At 40.8% G+C, this 20,198-nt stretch overlaps 1 protein-coding gene across 1 annotated transcript in view; it reads right to left on the reverse strand.

The window, feature by feature from the left end:
* The window catches only part of DNAAF9 (dynein axonemal assembly factor 9), a 131,069-nt gene that overhangs the window by 90,612 nt on the left and 20,259 nt on the right, over nt 1-20,198 (reverse strand). Inside the window, exon 2 of the mRNA XM_065405753.1 lies at nt 14,198-14,277. Within this exon, the coding sequence (XP_065261825.1) occupies nt 14,198-14,277 (80 nt within the window). The remainder of the gene's footprint in view (nt 1-14,197; nt 14,278-20,198) is intronic.

Below are 20,198 nucleotides of genomic sequence, written 5' to 3' on the forward strand. Positions count from 1 at the left end.
CATAAGTCATTGGATGGAAGAAAAGGGCTCACCGTGACTGGTTTGATGAACATGAGGAGGAAATCACAATACTAGCAGGAGTGTTGTAAGCAAGACATGAGAAGTAATTCTTCCACTCTACACCACTCTGATTAGGCCTCAACTGGATTATTATGTCCAGTTCTGGGCGCCACATTTCAGGAAGGATATGGACAAATTGGAGAGAGTCCAGAGAAGAGCATCAAAAATGATTAAAGGTCTAGAAAACACGACCTATGAGGGAAGATTGAAAAAAATTGGATTTGTTTAGTCTGGAAAAGAGAAGACAGAGGGGACATGATAACAGTTTTCAAACAAGTAAAAGGTTGTTACAAGGAGGAGGAAGAAAAATTGTTTCTTAACCTCTGAGGATAGGACAAGCAGCAGTGGACTTAAGTTGCAGCAAGGGAGGCTTAGATTGGACATTAGGAAAAACTTCCTGTCAGGATAGTTAAGCACAGGAATAAATTGCCTAGGGAGGTTGTAGAATCTCCATCATTGGAGATTTTTAAGAGCAGGTTAGACAAACATCTGTCAGGAATGGTCTAGATAACTAGTCCTGCCATGAGTGCAGGTGACTGGACTAGAGGACCTCTCGAGGTCCCCTCCCATTCTATGATTCTACTCTTGAAAGGAAAAAAAATGAGGCTTTCCAAATATGGCAAAATTATATTCAGTCCACCTCAGAAAAAGAGAGATTTAAACATCTGCAAAGCAAGGCACAAAGACAACTATGCTTGATACAAGATAAATGGTGGGAGAAGGTAGCAGAAGACACTCAAATGTATGCAGAAACAAAATGAAACAAAAGTTCTTTGATTCCTTGAAGCTAGTCTATGGACGTTCAAAGGTGGGCACAGGTTCACTCATGATGGCTGATGGCAGGAGAGTCAAAGACGAACAGGGCATGGAACAGAGATAGGTTGAACATTTCAGCCAACTACTGAACAGTCCATCCTCAATTGAAAGAAGTGCTATTAATCAGATACCTCAAAATCCTGTTCAGCAGCACACTGACTCACCACCCTCACTTGAAGAAACAGAAACGGCAATCAGTTCGATGAGCTCAGGGAAGTCCTCGGGCAGAGATGGAATACACTCCAGAAGATCCTTACCGACATCTGGGACAGTGAAGAAATGCCACAAGACTTCAAAGATGCCACAGTTATTCCTATATTTAAAAATAAAGGCAGCAAAATGGTCTGTGATAACTACTGTGGGATCTCTCTCCTATCTGTCACTGGAAAAATCTTTGCTCGTGTCCTCCTGAACCGACCGACTTCATCTGTCGCAGAAGCCAATCTACCGGAGATTCAGTGCGGATTCAGACCTGGTCGTAGCACCAAAGACATGACTTTCAATATCAGGCAAATACAAGAAAAATGTATCGAACAAAACATGAATCTGTTCAGTGTTTTCAACAATCTAACAAAAGTATTTGATACAGTCAATAGAGAAGGATTATGGATGATCCTCAGCGAACTTGGTTGCCCACCAAAACTTGTAAAGATCATGTTTATTTCCATGAGGGGATGCAAGGTTAGGTACTTTTTAATGGAGATCTCACTGACTCCTTTCCCATTCAAATGGAGTCAAACAAGGCTGTGTCCTTGCCCCTGTACTATTCAACCTCTTCTTCACCCAAGTTCTCAACTATGCTCCAGATGGGCTCAACAGAGGTATATACATCAGATACAGACACGACGGCTCAGTCTTCAATCTTACAAGGCTTAAAGCAAAAACAAAACTAACTGAACTACTACTAAGAGAGGCAATCTTTGCGGATGATTGGGCCCTCCTAGCACACACAGAGGGAGATCTCCAGTGCATCGTAGATCACTTCGCTGAAGCATCAAAATTGTTTGGCCTCACTATCATCCTGGAGAAAACTGTGGTGTTGCACCAATCATCTTCACCGCTCTCTGCCATATCCCCTAGCATATCCATTAGTGGACTTCAACTAAAGCAAGTTGACTGTTTTATCTATCTTGGCAGCTACATCTCCCACGATGGATCTCTTGACAAAGAAAACACGAACAGGATACAGAAAGCTTCACTGTTACAGCAGTGTCTGGTGCCACTTTGAGTTGGTGTGTCATGGTCTGTGGGAAGCTTGCTTCTGATGAGGCGTTTGGCAAGGGTGGAGGGTTGTTTGAAAGCCAGAAGAGGGAGCTCGGGAAAAATTTATTTCAGGATATTGTCCCCATCAAGTGTGGATTGTAACTGTTTGGTGATATCCTGTATGAGGTCCAGTGTGGGGGGATAGGCGACAACTTGGGGCAGTTGGAGTTTTTTCCCCTTATATTGAAGCAGGTTCTTTCAGTGTATTTGGGTGGCCCATTCCATGATGTGATCTACTTCTCTAGTGGAGCATCCTTGTTTGGTGAAGGCAGTGTTAAGTGTGTTAGGGACACTAGTTGCAAAAAAAAGTATTTTAATCACTTTGTTTCTTCCCTATGATTTGTCTGTCCATACATCTGCCTCTGTAGCATACATATATTTCATCAAAGTTTAAGTTAAGAAAACACTGAAGTTGCACAGCTAAGTACTCAAAAGTCAGAAAGTGACAAAATTAAGATTGTGTATACAACTATAACCCTAGCTCCTCCTACAGCTTTGGATACACATGTAGCATCTTGTCTATATACATCCACACATAACTAATAGCAGAAAACGTATTCTACTTCACTCCTCGTTCTCCTACTTAAAAAGTGATGAACTATTTTTACTCAAACATTCCAAAAATTAAAAATTCGTCGTTGGGCTGAGATCAAACCTGGAAAATATTGACTAAAAAGGTAAAAGCTTTGGAATGTTTTAAGTAACTGAGCACACAGGATTTAGAATAGGAACCACTAAGTAATCTCAACTATAGCTTTCTAGCACTCCAGCTATAGTTCTCAGAATGCATTTAAGTATATGCTATCATATAGATACTAGATGGTAAGAGAAATAGTTAATGAAAATCACAGGTACTAGAAAATGATTATGGGAACTTGACACCATAATGAGCAAGAACTCTGCTCGACAGAAGATAACATTCCATCTAGCAACGTTGTTACAGGAGTAGAATAAAGTGAGTTTCCCCTTTACCTCCGATTTAAAAATAAATAACATTAATATCTTTATTTTTTTCAAAAAAGGAATTGTAAGCAAAGAAATCTATGCTGATTTGGTAGTAAGTCTGAGAATTTCACCACAGTGAAGTCAGATTCCAAAGATAACATTATGGTGGGGAATTTTAACACTTCCCTTGAGCATTCACAGTAGGGTCTTTCATTACTAGATTATTCTACACTTGCAATATTAAAGAACTGCACTTTTCAGAACCAGAGATGCCTGTAACATTCTGTATTACTACACACAGTAAAACATTGTATGGTCACATAACACAAGCCACATTGTCATTCCCACGTGCATGAGCGTTCTGAATGTACTGACTTTCCCAAGATTAAAGCCTCAGGATTCATATTGCATTATTTTTTTTCATACAATATTCATTGCTGTTCTCCCCAACTCCCACATCAGAAGGACTCCAAAGTTGAGCCAGGTCCCCACCCAATTCCAGAGAGCTGGCATAAAGGGCCATGAGGGTCCTGCCCCAATATCCCAATGCTAGATTACATTAGAAATGCCAGAGATTCTTAGAGTTATCAAAGGTATTTGTTCCCTTATGATGCAACCCTCCACATGAAGTCCAAGATCTAAGATGGGGGTTAAAAGACAAGATAGGACATTATTTTTTAAAAAAAGAGTGCCGGGTGGGCAGAATTAATAGATGAGCAAGATAAAAAAAATTAAAATTACATATGAATCTGATCCAATTACAGCCACAAATCATCTGCACAACCACCACCACAATTTCTATTTGCAAGTCACAAGTACCAAGTTTACCATGTTCTTCATTTGCCTATCAAATGATATCCAAGTCCACTTTCTCTGCAACTGTGTTGAAATAGCATGTTTGTTATCACCAGGTTGTGACTCGGGCAGAAATTTAGTAGCCTCTCTCCTTTTTAGTTTTCTTCCCAGAGACCAAATATGCCTACGTCTCCAGGCCAATATCCCATCTAATCATATTTTTGCATTAACATCTTCCACCACCCCAACTTATATCGTCTTTAAACTACTTGTATATCTTTCTAGAGGTCATTATAAAATTCATAAATTACTTCCTTGGGCACTACTGAGGTCAGCACATATACTTGTACTATTATAATTGCACTGCATTTGATCTGAATCTGACCTTCAACATATGAGGAAATATCAGATTAAACAGCATAAGAGCCTGGCTTGACTTCAACTTTAGCACCCATGTGACTCTGTCCTGATGTCCACCTTCTTCCCTTCCTGATGTCAATATCCCGTGTTCATTGTGGTAGAATTCTCCTTTGCCTTCCTTTCTCGTTTCACATAAACCAAAGATTTCCACTCATCTTTTCAATTCGTACATCATTACCACATGCTCCAGCTTCGTATAATGTACTTATGTTCTGTGTTCCATATTCCAATAAATGTTTTATCCTTCTAGTTCATCATGTAATTCTCTATTCCGTGTACTGTGTTTGTTTTGATCACATACTTTTCACCCCCAACTCAGTTTCTGAGAGGAAAATGCGGTCCTTGTTTGTCCAGGTGATGACTAAGCTGGCATGTTTTGGGGTTTTTTCCCAGTCTTTGTTCAGTTTCTATGGTCCAATATTCGCCAAGTGTTCAACTAAGACTCCTTACATACTGGATAACAGATCTAATGTTAGTGCTGGCATCAAGGAGGCTGAAATGACCAAAAGAGTGTAGAGAACAAAGATCTATGACATGGACAAGCTAAAAGAGCCAAATATCAGGAAAGAATATGAAGAAGCCACGTGCAAAAACATCAGATCTCTGGTGAAAAAAAGAAATGAATGCTGAAGAGACATGGACCAATGTATAAAAATGGGATTGTGACTAGAGTGGATGAATAAATGTTGGGCTAAAAGGCCAAAAGGAAGAAACCAAGGTGGATACCAACGAAGTGCACTGCAGATGAGTGACAAATGTAGGAAGATGATGCCCAATAAGTTCTTGGAAAGTATAGGGGGACAAGTTTTTGTTTCAGAAAGTGGAGGAAGTAACCAGAGGGACATTCGTTTTAGACTTGATTCTGACCATCACAGAGGAATTGGTTGCAAATCTGAAGGTGGAAGGCAATTTGGGTGAAAGCGATCATGAAACAATAGATTTTGTGGTTCTAAGGAAAGGAAGGAGTAAGCAATAGAATAAGGACAATGAACATCAAAAAAGCAAGCTTTAACAAATTCAGAGAACTGGTAAGAGATTTTCTTCCCATGGGACCATAAGGGAAAAGGAAGTTCAGGAGAGCGGTCAGTTTCTCTAAGAGACAATATTAAATCCACAACTGCCAACTATTCAGACACAAAGGAAAGACAGAAAGAACAATAAGAGGCCAATATGACTCCATCGGGTTTAATGACCTGAAATTAAATAAAGGAATCCTAAAAGTGGAGAAACAGATAAATTACTAAGGAGGAGTACAAAAGAATAACACTAGCAAGTAGGAATAAAATCAGAAAGGATACAGTGCAAAATGGCACCAGATGTATAAGGCAATAAGAAAGGATTCTATAAATAAAGAAGAACAAGAAAAAGATGAAGGAAAGTCTAGGTGCTCTACTTAATGGAGAAGGAGAGCTAGTAACAGTTGACATCACGGAGTCTGAGGGGTTTAATGCCTATTTTGTTTCCATCTTCACTAAAAAGGTTAATGGTGACTAGATACTCAACAATTAATATTAACAAGGGAACACAAGCCAAAATAGGGAAAGAATAGTTAAGACTATTTAGAGGAGTTAGATACATTCAAGTCGACAAGGCCTGATGAAATTCATCCTTGGGTACTTAGGGAACTAGCTAAAATAATCTCAGAACCATTAGCAATTATCTTTGAGAATGCATGGAGGACGGGTGAGGTCCAAAGAACTGCAGAAGGGCAAACGGTATCTATCTTTAAAAAGGGGAACGAAGGGGATGCAGGGAATTACAGACAAGTCAGACTAACTTTGATGTTGGAAAGATATGGAACAAATTATTTAACAATTTGTAAACCCCTACTGGCTTACAAGTAGTAGTGTATGGATCTGTCAAGAACAAATATGCCAAACCAACCTAATTTCCTTCTTTGACAGGATTACTGGCCTGGGGGGTGGGGGAGAAAGAGAAGTAAACAGGATATATATTGATCTGAATAAAACTTTTGACACAGTCCCATATGACTTTCTCATAAGCAATCTAGGGAAATGTGGGTGGGTGTACAACTGGTTGAAAGACTATATTCAAAGAGCAGTTATCAATGATTCACTGTCAAACAAATAGGTTTCATCTAGTGGGGTCCCACAGGAGATCAGTCCTGAGTCTGGTACTATTCAATATACACCTCTACCTCGATAGAACGCTGTCCTCGGGAGCCAAAAAAAAAAAAAATCTTACCGCGTTATAGGTGAAACCGCGTTATATCGAACTTGCTTTGATCCACCGGAGTGCGCAGCCCAGCCCCCCCGGAGCACTGCTTTACCACGTTATAGCCAAATTCATGTTATATCGGGTCGCGTTATATCGAGGTAGAGGTGTATTCATTAATGATGTATAATGGAGTGGAGAGTATGCTTATAAAATGTGAAGGATGATACCAAGCTGAGGGGAGTTACTAGCACCTTCAAGGGCAAGGTTAGAATTCAAAACAGCCTTGACAAATTATTGATCTTCATCTTGTTGACGTCAGACCAAAGGCAAGTGAAAAGTACTTCACTTAGGAAGGAAAAAATCAAATGCACAACTCCAAAATGGGGAACAACTGGCTAGATGTTAGTACTGCTGAAAAGAATTAGAGCATTATAATGGATCACAAATTGAATACAAGTCAACAATATGATGAAGTTGCAAAAAACCAGGCTAATATTCTGGGGTGTATTAACACGAGTGTCATATGTATGACATGAAAAGTAATTGTCCACTCTACTCAGCAGTGGTGAAGCCTCAGTTGAGTACTTAGTTCAATTCTGAGCACCATATTTTAAGAATAATGTGATCAAATTGAAGAGAATCCAGAAGAGAGCAACAAAACTTATAAAAGGTTTAGAAAACCTCAATTATGAGGAAAGGTTAAAAAGAACTGGGCATGTTAGCCTTGAGAAAAGATGACTATGGGGAACCTGATATCAGTCTTCATCTACATTAAAGGCTGTCATACAGACGGCAGTGATCAATTGTTCTCCATGTCCACTGAAGGTAGGACAAGAAGTAATGGGCGTCATCTGCAGCCAGGGAGATTGAAAGAACCAACTATAAGGGTAATTAAACTCTGGGAGAGTCTTCCAAAGATGGTTGTGGAATCACCATCATTGGAGGTTTTTAAGAATAGGTTGGGCACCTATCACGTGTTTACTTAGTCCTGCCTCAGCACAGGAGACTGAATTTATATACATTTATGTGAGCATAAGCTTTCGTGGCCCATGCTCAAATAAATTTGTTAGTCTCTAAGGTGCCACAAGTACTCCTGTTCTTTGTGCTAGAGATGTTTCTACTTTGTACCCGAAAAACAAATTGAGTTTGTTGATAGTATATTGCAGTATTTCTCTCGTGTAATCTGAAGAGAAGGTTGGGATAGAACTTTTAAAGAGGGATATGCTTTCTTGGAAGTTGTGTATCTTTTCAGAAATTCTCTCTGTCAGGAATGAGATGGCAATATCCAAAGAGGGTGAACTCCAGCTCCAGGAAAGTCACCCCAAATCTTGAATGGGGCAGTGGAACATTAGCAAGTGGCTCCTGGGAACTTCTTCCAGCACAGCAGTGATTTAGGTGCATAGTTCTTATTTACAGTAACAGTCTTAATTTTCTGATGATGCTCTGAAATGAGCCTCACAGGGACCAATTGGCATAACAGCAGTAATAAACAAGGTATTATTTATATACAACAGTAATGCCCAGAGGCGCCAGTCATGACCAGGACCCCCATTGGGCTAGATCATGTATTAAAACCTGGTCCTTAGCCCCTCCCTCCCAGTTTACAATTTGAAGCCCCCTGTCATACAGAGAGTGTGCACAATTGTATGCTCAATGGAACTACGTAAATCTATCTTAGCCCTCAATTTTGCAAAGAAGTGATTTATGAAGAGTTGGGATAAAGGGATACAATTTGTGTGTGTGTGTGTGTGTGTGTGTGTGTGTGTGTGTGTGTGTGTGTGTGTGTGTGTATTTACAGTGTGTGTATTTACAGTGTGTGTATATACACACACACACACACAAATTGTATCCCTGCGCATACACAGAAGTCTCCCGGGGGTATGTCAACTTGTAAAACTAGGCAATATCTAGATAACAGGCTACATAAAAAGCATTAGCAAAGTCAATATATACTAAAATTTCATACAATCGACTTGTTTATACTGCTCTATTTAACATGCACCAAAGTGCCCTTCCGTATGTTCCTTGTGACAGTATCCAGGTCAAAGATAAACAAGATAAGGACTTAATACTGATCCCTGATGCACTCCCACCTTTGCAGACAGTTCATCTGCTTCACCAGTAGACATTCTAATTATTGAGGTTACACTTATATATGTGGCTTGAAGCCGCACAAAGTTTTGGTATCATTTTCTCCCTCATATCCCACTAGATGACTTCTCTTGAAACTCTATCAAAGCCTTTTTCCAGATCAATGAACACCACACAAGCAGCACATCACTGACTTAAATCCACACATTGCTCTGTAAATGAACCCTTTACCTTTCTGCAGCATTGTCAAGCAGCAGGATTTAAATTACTAGATGAGTAAAGATTACACATCTAGCTAAAAATATACAACATTCATTCTAATTAATATGCTCTTGATTGAACTTTCCCAATAAATTGTTACCCAATTCTTCTGCTTTAGACTGCATGATTAAACATTAGCTCACACGTATTACACTACAATCCCCGAGTCACCAAAAAGCAGCTGCTGAGGTATGACAGAATTTATCTACAGATAGCCTCACAAAACATTTGGCATGTGGAAGGCTTCTGAGAAAAAGTCACCAAAATATCTAGCATTAAGATGTTAAAAATGAATAGTACAGAAGATCTAGCATGAAGAAAGAAAAGCATTAAAGACACTACAAGTCTACCCTTTCTAAACCTGGTGTAGATTTTCATTACAACCGATGAAGGAAATGTCTAACATTTATTACCACTGGAAACACTAATAAAATTTATGGAAACCACGACCGCATACATAAAAATAGCGACACTGTAGAGTAATGCTTGCGTCTACAAGTTAAGTGTTCACAGCCACCTCAAGTTCTTAAAAGGTTAATAGGTTAGCTGAAGTATTTATCAGTGTAAACATGATTATACATAATACTTAAGTGTTAAAGGAACAAGGAGGAAATTCTTGATGTAGTACTCTTAAAATCCAAGCTTGTCATAAATTTCTACTGGCAGCTTTTTAATTAAAATAAAGAAAATAACCTACCGATTTCTTACAGATGAGAACGTTCACATAAACTAACTAGGTATAACATTTAATTAGAACCTAATGAATCAAAGTTTCCCCACAGTTAAAATTGTATAGGATCTGGTTACAGTTAACATCTGGATGTGCTAATAGACACCAAATCTATTACGGCAACTATGTGACTTCTGACATAAATCAGAAATCAAGCTTTCACACAGGTTGTTAGAATACAATTCAGTCGCTGCCGACAAATCTAGATATATTAGCAATAACCAAATGAGAGCTCAGCACAACAATATTCAAGAAAACAAGGACATCCAGGTTGCGTTCAGAGCTGCATCAGAATCTAAACTGGTCATTAATAATAGACACATGACTGCACTAGAAACAGGAACAAGACAGTATAATGATGTAATAGTCCCATAATAAGCCTACAACACAAAAGTCCCTTTACAACTCTGGCTAAGCATCCCCTGAGGGATGATGACCAGGCTGCTGTATTTGGATCCAACTGCTGAACCCCCTGGGTCTGAGTAGTGACTGGTTACTGTTAGCTTTAGGTCACACCTCAGGGCAGATCCCATGTCTGACATCCCTCTTCACAGAGAGGATCCCACAATCCAGACCTTTAGACTGTGGACCTAATGTCTCAGCCCTCCAGAGTCCCTTGTTAGCTACTGCATGCTCTCAGAGTAAGATTCATGCACATACGCCTTCTTTATTTGTAACCCATTTCTGTGACTACTGTATCCTATTGACTAATGCATACTTTGTTTTGAGAAGGCTGAACAGTTTCTCTGCATAGGTTTTCTGGTTACAAAGCACCCAAGAGAGGATTCCTGCAGAGAACCAAGCCAAACCGGCCCTGCTAAAGGAGACACAATGAAATGGGCACTGAAGCCTAGGGACCAAGTCAACGAGTGCCAGAGTCACGGATCTCCCTCGAGTAAAGTGAAGGTCCAGGGCCTATCAAAAGGAAGGGTGCAATCATGATACTATATAGTACAAGGCATAGCATGTTCTGCGATCCGTGACACACTTAAAGCAAAATATGGGTATCACCACAGTGTCTTGGAATTCAAATCCCAGATGGTAGAAATCCAATCTTTTCTCTCCCTCCTCCTCTCCCACTCATCCAAAACCAAAATAGAAGAATCAGAATCTCACATAGTTAAGATTAATTGCTATCTGAGCAGAGCTAATGCTCAACAATGGTAACCCATGGCAACAATGCTAACTGATAAGGCTTGCAAAAATCCTCCTCAATTTTCCAGCTGCTGTTTGGTGTCATCATGGCAATGTGGTATCCAAGCAGATTCCATCTAAATAAATGGCTATAAAGTAGAGAAGCATAAGACAAAAAACAAAAAACCACACATTAGCAGGAAGAGGAAAAGTGAACTGGAAATGGAGAAAAAGAAAAAAGAAAAAGTGTTACCAGCACAATTTTGGAGTATACCTGCTTCCATTTGAGAAAAAAAAAATACCCCCATCCAACAAGAGCTGTAGCCAGAGGTCAACTATAGTTAAATGCACCTTACCAAGTGTAAGTTTACCACCCCCACCAGCAGACTCCATTGTCTCCACTACATTTCTACCAAAGTCTTCAGACATATATTCATCATCTCTTGCCTTGACTATTATATCCCCTTCTGTGGCCCAGCTGTCCAGATTCCAGCATGTATAAAAATCACACTGCCTCCCTTCTTTCTTACAAGGAGAGAGGAGTGCAACCACAGCGCTTATCTCGCCTCAGATGACCCAATTGGCTTTGCCTACTTATTTTGAAATCCAGTTCAGGATAGCTCTCCTTGTGTGTAAGACCTTCCATTTCTTTCCCCTGCACTTGCTGTAGCTTACCTTGCACCTACGCTCACTCAGCCTCATCCAGGGCTGTCTTCCTTTCTGTCCCTCCACACAGTCTCATCTCTTTTGGAGCAAGAGCCTTCTCTTCTACATCTCTTATCACCAGGAACAAGCATCTGAAATATCACCTAGCAAAACATCTTTTCTATTTGCCCCTATACTGTGTCTTCTCTCCCCCCTGCCATTATTTTTATTTACCTTTGTAGTTTGCAAATTTGCAAAGCTATAAAACACAAAATTTGATTATACTGAAACTTATTCACAATAGTGTAGACAACAGTACAGTGATTCAGATATGCAGTAGAGGAAAATAATTCCTCCCACTGTAGGAATTACTGGGTCAAATCTTGTGGCATGTGTTAAGAAAGTGGTCAAACTAGACCATACCAGTTTTTACTGCCCTTGCAGCTGTGAATCTAGGTAAAGTTTTCAAAATATATGCTGTACAGTTAAATACGTGTCCTCAAAAAACAGCTCAACCTAAAGGTGAATTGCAAGTTTGTTTGTTTTAAGTTAAGATCCTAAAAGAAGAAATTACAGTCATTTTAAAAATGTAATTTGTGATCAACTAAAATTAGCTAAACCCCAATTATCACTTCTAAGCTGTCAAGAAATCTGAGCTGCAACTTCTGAGAGAACCAGGCAGATTACAACTTCCAGAAAAAACATTATTAGAACAGGAGGTTAAACATGTACCTGTTCATTCACATCTGTTTATGGTAGTTGTGATGTCATTCACTGCTTGCAAAGAACCCAGCAACTCTACCATTCAAATATCTCTGGATCTTAAAGATGCATGTTTTTAAAAATTCAGCTTTAAATATATTTTTAACTGCCACTGAACCTTCCACCACCCACCCTTCTTTTGGAATCTTACAAAGAAGTTTTTAACTTTAGCACAAATCTGTAGTTCACACTGATGCAATATCTTTCTGAGAAGGGAGAATGTGTCAATTTATATTATGATACTTTATGCCTAAGTAAGAATCTGAACAGGAAAAGATTTATAATGTAGGTCTCTTTAATCTAAGAAACAGAACATAAGATCCAGTGGCTGAAAAAGAAGTTAGAAAAATTCAGACTAAAAATAAGGTGCAATTTTTTAACCATGGGGTTAATAATTTAAGGAACTGGAGGATTCTCTAGCACTTGAAGAGTATTTAAATCAAGACTGGATGTCTTTCTGAAAGATATGGTCTAGCGCAACCAAATTTATGGCCTTGATGCAGGGTGAAATTCTATGACCTGTGTTGTGCAGGTCAAACTAGACGATAATAATGGTCCCTTCTGTGACCCCAAAACAAATGATGATGTTTGAGCTTCGTATTAACCAACAATAAATGCCACAATTTTCCATACTGGAAATAATTATGCCTGGTATGCTGATTTTCTGTATGGTTTGAAATATTTCACATCAAGATTCCCTTATTCTGCCAGATCGATGCGTTCACAGTGAACAAAGTCAACTCCAGAATGAGACAAACATTACTTGCTGCTTCTAGCAACAGGCATAGCATTTCTTTAAAGCTGCTTCTTGCCTTCCGCTGCTGCTTCGAACGTAAGGACAGCAGCAGTAGTTCAAATTGACAGCAACAGATGTCAAGGAATACTATGGTGCAAATGGAAGGCTGCTGTGTCAGTTATATCACTTAAAAACAATCTTTCATTTTTGTCTCTGATGCTAGTCTAAATTGGGTGAAGTATTTTTATTTTTTATGGCATCACTGAAATGCAAAATGTTGTTGAATTTAAAATTACAATACTGGCACAGTCTCTCCTCTTGGAGAAATTCCTTTAGCAAGTGGGAAAAAAGTTGTTTCATCTTGAGCCAAAACTCAAAAGATTTCTCCAACTATTATAATTAATACCGATATTCTACATATGGAAGAAATCCAGAATGTTACCTAATCCACCTTCTGCCAAGGCAGAATTATTACCTCCTGTACATTTATTAGTTTTCTATCCAGTCTAGTTTTCAAAGTGCCAACTGATCAATGGTCTTCCACCAGTTTCCCTGGCAGACTATTCCACAGCAAGCACACGGTCAGCAAGCTTTCCATTATATCCATTTCTCAATTTAATCCCAGTATTATGAGTTTTAGCCTCTCTTGGGGTACACTAAGTAATTCCTCTCCTCTTCAAATATTTGTATATTGCCATTTCCTCTCCTTTGTCATTGCTTAGCCAAGTTTTATATACAATTTTTAACCTCACAGTCATGCCCTCCAGCTACCCCAATCATTGTTCATGGAATTCCCTCCAATTTGTCAATATCTTGCTAGTAATTAGGTACTTACAACTGCAACATTACAGGCAGGATAGGCATATAGAATAGGGCTATTACCTTCCTGTAAAATGATGCTTGTGTGTACACAGCTCTGTTTTATATTAATTGTTTTGGTGCCATAAGACATTGCAAACTCAGGTCTAGTTATGTTTAGTTATAGTTTATGTGCTACTGTCACCATTAAATAATCACTGCTTCCCCGGTTTCTCAGAGGTTGCTTGTCACTGAATCTGTATTTTAAATCATTTACCCTTAAAGAAAAAAAAAATCCATTGATTTGGGGAAGGTAGCAGATATCCTTTTCTGTCTAATTTTTTCAGCACAGTAAGGAATTTAGAAAAGATACCAAAATGGAAAAATGTGAACTATTATTTCTATCTATGATGCATCTCATTTTGTAGTTTTCAGCCCATGGTTCTAAACTTTACATCCTGCCATATTTCTCTATCCGCAATTGTCTTCATGGCTTTTAATGGTCTAGTCTGTGCATTTCTTTGACATGTTGTTTACTCACTTTAACAGTTCAGAAAACTAACCTAAAATGCAGAGGATTCCATCAGGTTGAGATTTGCTGCTCTGGGTCAGGATGCTTTGGATTTGTCGAAGACGGCTGCAACTGCAAGAGAAAGAGAGCCAATCCTTAGAGACAGTGCTTAAAAGGACTCAACATTGGGCTGACCAAGGGTTGGTCTTCCTTTAATATATTTATATTTATTAGGTAAGGACATGAAATTCAACATGGATCCCCTTGTGACGGTGTACCCCATAAGGCTTTATGGAAATATGCTTATGAATGTATATATGACATAACTGGAATACGTTTTATGCTACATATGCCATGTAACATATCTCTGTAAAGGTTGTGATCTACTGAATCTATTCATCCTATTTGTATGCATGTGTCATTGTTGTATTTGAAGTTATGAATATTGGCTGTGTACTTGCTTGATTTCTAAGTAGCCTTAGTAAAGCATTTGGTCAGCTTCTTGAGAAAGAAATGTGCAAATTAAGTGCCCAATCAAGAAACACTTAAAGGACAATGAATCTTGGAAGGCTCCAATCCACATAAGAAGTCTACCTGAGGACGTTTAAGATAGCATGTAAACAACGGCTGCTGCCTGTAAAAACTGAGTCATGTGTGGACATGTGACTTGCCCAGGTGACTCCAAAACTCCATCTTGGAGCTGGACTTTGCATAGGAGGGAGGACGGGGTCTCCACCCACAAGAGAAAGTCTATTTAAACCCCTGGGAGACCCCTCCATTTTGTCTTCAGCTGGCTAAAGAGAAAGCCTCTCCACCCCCCAAGGATACCTGAAAGAAACTGGAACAAAGGACAGTAACTACAGGGGGTGTGAGTGATTGCTGGACCCAGACTAGAAGGAGACTAGTCTGTAAAAGGAAGCTTACTGGAAACACCTTTGAGGGTGAGATTTTATATGTATTCAGTTTTATTACAGTATTAGACATAGACTTGCGTGTTCTATTTTGTTTTGCTTGATAATTCACTTTGTTCTGTCTGTTACTATTTGGAACCACTTAAATCCTATGTTCTGTATTTAATAAAATCACTTTGTACTTATTATTTAACCCAGAGTATGTATTAATACCTGGGAGGGCAAACAGCTGTGCATCTCTCTCTATCAGTGTTATAGAGGGCGGACAATTTATGAGTTTACCCTGTATAAGCTTTATATAGGGTAAAACAGATTTATTTGGGGTTTGGACCCCATTGGGAGTTGGGCATCTGAGTGTTAAAGACAGGAACACTTCTCAAGTTGCTTTCAGTTAAGTCTGCAGCTTTGGGACACGTGGTTCAGACCCTGGGTCTGTGTTGGAGCAGACTGGTGTGTCTGGCTCAGCAAGACAGGGTGCTGGAGTCCCAAGCTGGCAGGGAAAGCAGGGGCAATAGTAGTCTTGGCACATCAGTTGGCAGTTCCCAAGGGGGAGTTCTGTGATCCAACCCGTCACACTCCTCATTTCTTTTAAGTTTAAAGCTCTATTATATCAAACAAAATAAAAAGTGAACTCCAGTCCCCATAATTTTATTTCTATGTTTTTTACACATACCTATTGTTATAGGGTTGTTTTGTTGATAAAGAAATAGATTTGAGTTTCAAAATGTCAAAGGGATGATTATAAAGAAAGGTAATGGGAAAAGGAGAATAAAAGCTATTGATGACACTCCTGACAAGGTCTTCTGATACTGTAGCTAATTTATTCCCCAGGGCAAAAATTCTTTCACTCCTTGTTCAGGCAAAATTCACATTTAACTTTAGTAAGTTCTTCCTTTTAAAAAGAATTGGCAACAGTACAAGGAACTGAAATTAAGTATTAGCTGCAATATAGATTTTTAGAGTCAAAAGGATTATAGACAGAAACACCATCAGAAATCAAGAACACGGTCACAAATACAGTTTATTTCTCAATGTTCAAGTGACAATAAATGCCTTCAATAAAAGGAAAACTTTTAATATTAAACAAAAAGCAGTATCTGCCTCCTCTTATTTACTTCTATAGCGCTACTATTCATGTAGCAACTACTCATTAAAGCAGAGGTGGGCAAACTATGGCCCACGGGTCACATCCGGCCCGCAGGACCCTCCTGCCCAGACCCTGAACTCCTGGCCCGGGATGCTACCCCCCGGCCCCTCCCCTGTTGTTCCCCCTCCCCCGCAGCCTCAGCTCGCTCCACCGCCAGCGCAATGCTCTGGGCAGCGGGGCTGCGAGCTCCTGGGGCAGCGCAGCTGCAGAGCCCGGCCTGACCTGGTGCTCTGTGCTGCACGGTGGCGACGGTGTGGCTGGCTCCAGCCGGGTGGCGCGGCTGTAGCGCTGCCAGCCACCGGTGCTCCAGGCAGTGCGGTAAGGGGACAGGGAGCAGGGTGGGCTGGATAGAGGGCAGGGGAGTTCGGGGTGGTGGTCAGGGGGCGGCGGTGTGGACAGGGGGTGGGGCGATCAGAGGGTGGGGAACAGGGGGGTTGAATGGGGGCAGGGGTCCCGGGGGGGGCCATCAGGAATGAGAGGAGGGGTTGGATGGAGTGGTGGGGGGCAGTTAGGGACAGGGAGAAGGGGTGGTTGGATGGGGCAGTCAGGAAGGAGGGGGGGGTTGGATGGGCCGGTGGGGGGCAGTCAGGGGCAGGGGTTCCCGGGGCAGTCATGGGACAGGGGTCCCGGGGGGGGGCCGTCAGGAATGAGAGGAGGGATTGGATGGGGCAGCAGGGGGCAGTCAGGGGCGGAGGTTCCAGGGGTGGTCAGGGGACAGGGAGCCGGGGGGGTGGATGGGGCAGGAGTCCCCGGGGGGTGGATAGGAGGCGAGGGCCGGGCCACGACCCCCTCCCCTAACCGTCCCTCCATATAATTTCTGTACACTACAGCGTTGCTCCCACCGATGTAAATGCACTACTACACCAAAATAAGCCCTACGTCTCTTGTGGAGGTGCAGTTATGTTGGTGTGGTTAGGGAGACTGAGGGTATGTCTACACTTGCAGAGTTTCTGTGCTGCAAGTTTCACCGGTGATAGGAAACCGGTGAAAGTAAAGCACTGGTTTGTTTGTGTACTCACTTAATTCCTAAGGCAGGGGTAGGCAACCTATGGCACACGCCAAAGGCGGCACGTGAGCTGATTTTCAGTGGCACTCACACTGCCCGGGTCCTGGCCACTGGTCCAGGGGGCTCTGCATTTTAATTTAATTTTAAATGAAGCTTCTTAAACATTTTAAAAACCTTATTTACTTTACATACAACAATAGTTTAGTTATATATTATAGACTTACAAAAAGACACCTTCTAAAAACGTTAAAACGTATTACTGGCACGCGAAACTTTAAATTAGCATGAATAAATGAAGACTCGGCACCCCACTTCTGAAAGATTGCCGACCCCTGTCCTAAGGCATCCGAGTGCTTACATTAGCAGCGCTTCCATCGCAGCGCTCTAGGGCAGCTCTCTCCATTTTGACGATGTGTCTTGTGGAAAGGGTGATCGTGGGGCATCCTGGATCCCTGCACAGCCTCTTCTCCCCGAACACTGGTAAGCTCCAGCATCTCAGCATTGCTCCAAACAGGGGACCACTTGCTCTGTGAAGCAGGCATTGTCACCTGGCCAGATAAGTGAGCACTTGCCAAGAAAACTCAAAGGGGAGTTTCAAAGTTCCTGGGGCTTTACAGGGGGAGGGGTGGATGTCTGTTTACCTGGCATCACAGCAGGAGAGCTGCTGGCCAGAGTGGTCACCTAGGCATTGTGGGATATCCTCCGGAGGCTAAAAGCTGTGTAAACTGGAAGAACGTGTCTTCACTTGCACATCGCCGCAAAAGCATCACCGGTAAGAGCTGTATGCCTCTCGTGGAGGTGGTTTTCTTTTTGCGGTGAAACTTCTGAGTTTCACCGCAAAGAGTCATTGGCAAGTGTAGACGCTCCCATGGTTTTTGTGCAAACAAGGGACCTTTTCCACTTTAAATGGCAAGTGCAGACCTGCCCTCCGTGTCTGTGTAGACTCTGCACTGCTGGCTGTCTGCTCAATTTCAGGGCAGGAGCTATGAAACTGACAAGAAAGCGGGGAGAAGCCTGGGCAGCTTTCCCCTCCCTCCCTGGGTGGAGCCAGGCTGTCTTGTCAATTTCAGGGCTGGGAGGGGGGGGCCCTTCTTGCCTCCCTGTTCCCAGCTGGAAGCAGGGGGAAAAGACGTCCAGGGCTTCTTGGCCCTGCTGCCCCACTCTGGGCCAGGTGCCGGGCTGTCTTGTCTTGCTGGAGGAGGGGACCTCAGAAATTGTAGCTGTGAACTCTCACAGGTTACTTAAGAGTTGTTGAATATTAATAGATTCCATTTCTCCCAAAAGGAGACTCAAAATCACTTTACCTTCAAATGCTCAACTTCTGTTCTCTTGAGTCTTGTAATATCATAATGTAACTAGTTCTCCAGATACCAGAATATTCCAGGCCAAACTAAACTGGAATTTCTAATTAAAAAACACACTTCAGAAGAAAACCTTTCAGGCATTCATTACATCATAATGACGCAAAAAAAGGCCACAAACCTAGTTTTTTTTCATTTGCATGTCACCTTTAAAGAAATTATGGTTCACTAGTTCCCAGTTTTGAAAAACTGAAGTACCATGTGACAAGGTTACTTTTAGATACAGTATTAGAATGAAGCTAAAAATGAAACCAGATATTTTACTACACTGAAAACAATTAGTGCTATCACCATCAAATGTTGTATCGTTTGTTATAGTGATATACCAGTCATCTGACAATTAAAATATGTGGGACAGGAATCATGTCCCAAGGAGCTTAAACTAATTTCTGACAACATCTGGGTAGGTGAGAAATAGGAAACAATAGGAAGAGATGAAGAGCAAATGTAACGCCAACAGGCCCCAGTCATTGGCATGCGGGATTGAACCTGGGGCCTCTGGAACTTAGTGCATGAGCCTCTACTGCATGAGCTAAAAGTCAACTGGCTGTTAGCTAAGGCTGTAGAGCAGACTCATTTAACTCTCTTTCTAAGTTGTCTTGGTACCACTAGATGGGACAGAACACCACACCCAGAAGGTGTGTGGGTTACACAAAGACCAGGGTAAAGCAAAGTTTACGCGGTTACTCAGTGAGAGCATTGCACAGAATGATGGACTAGCCAAGGTATGGTTTTTTTGGTTTGTTAAACAGATGTCTTAATCATTATTTTGTAGTGCACTGACTCAATAGTTTGTTCTTAAATTCCCAACATGGAATCCAAAACCTAAGAAACAGATTGAAAATTTCCCAATACTTTTTCAATTAAATTTCTTTATTCAGTGTGTACTTGAGATGGAATCCTCATTTTTCCACCTACTAACCAATTTATTACCATACAAAGTTCAACATCAACAAAAAGTTTCATTCAATAACCCCAAAATATAGGAAATAAAATTATAGGTCAGATTATACATGAATTGTTTGTGCTAAGTTCACTACATAACCTTCAGCAGATCAAGTTTTCTTTACCTCATTTGAGAAATAAAAGTTACCTTTACCTAAGTGTTCTCCAAAGTATTTAGATACCTAATAGGTTTGTGAAAAACCAACTCTTCCAAAAAAAAAAAAAAAAAAAATACTTTGTCATTTCATTTTTGAGCTTCTATTTTATTCAAGTATTTACATACAAACCCACATTTGAAAGTTTTGATATTGGAAATGTTACGCTCTTATGTCTACCTCTGAATGAAAACTTTTTTTCTAAAACGTTAAAAGTAATTTAACGAGAATACCAAAGCTCTTGTAATGTCTACTACAGAACAAGTTATAGATCTATTGAGACATTGGTGATTGGAGAAAGGGCCATTGCTACTGAGCAGAATCACCAGAAGACAACTGAATTGAGAATTGTCAGCTTTTCAGAATATCTGCTCACCTCTCCAGCCATCTCTGCATCAGTTAAGCATTTTTGGGCACATTTGGATTGATTTAGTCTGACTGAAACTTGGCCTGAGCCATGTAGTTGAGCGGACCTAACCCCTGCTGTAGACAACGCTAGGTCAACAGAAGAATTCTTCCGTTGATTTA

Source organism: Emys orbicularis, chromosome 5 (genome assembly GCF_028017835.1).
Source record: "Emys orbicularis isolate rEmyOrb1 chromosome 5, rEmyOrb1.hap1, whole genome shotgun sequence".
Taxonomy (NCBI): domain Eukaryota; kingdom Metazoa; phylum Chordata; order Testudines; family Emydidae; genus Emys; species Emys orbicularis.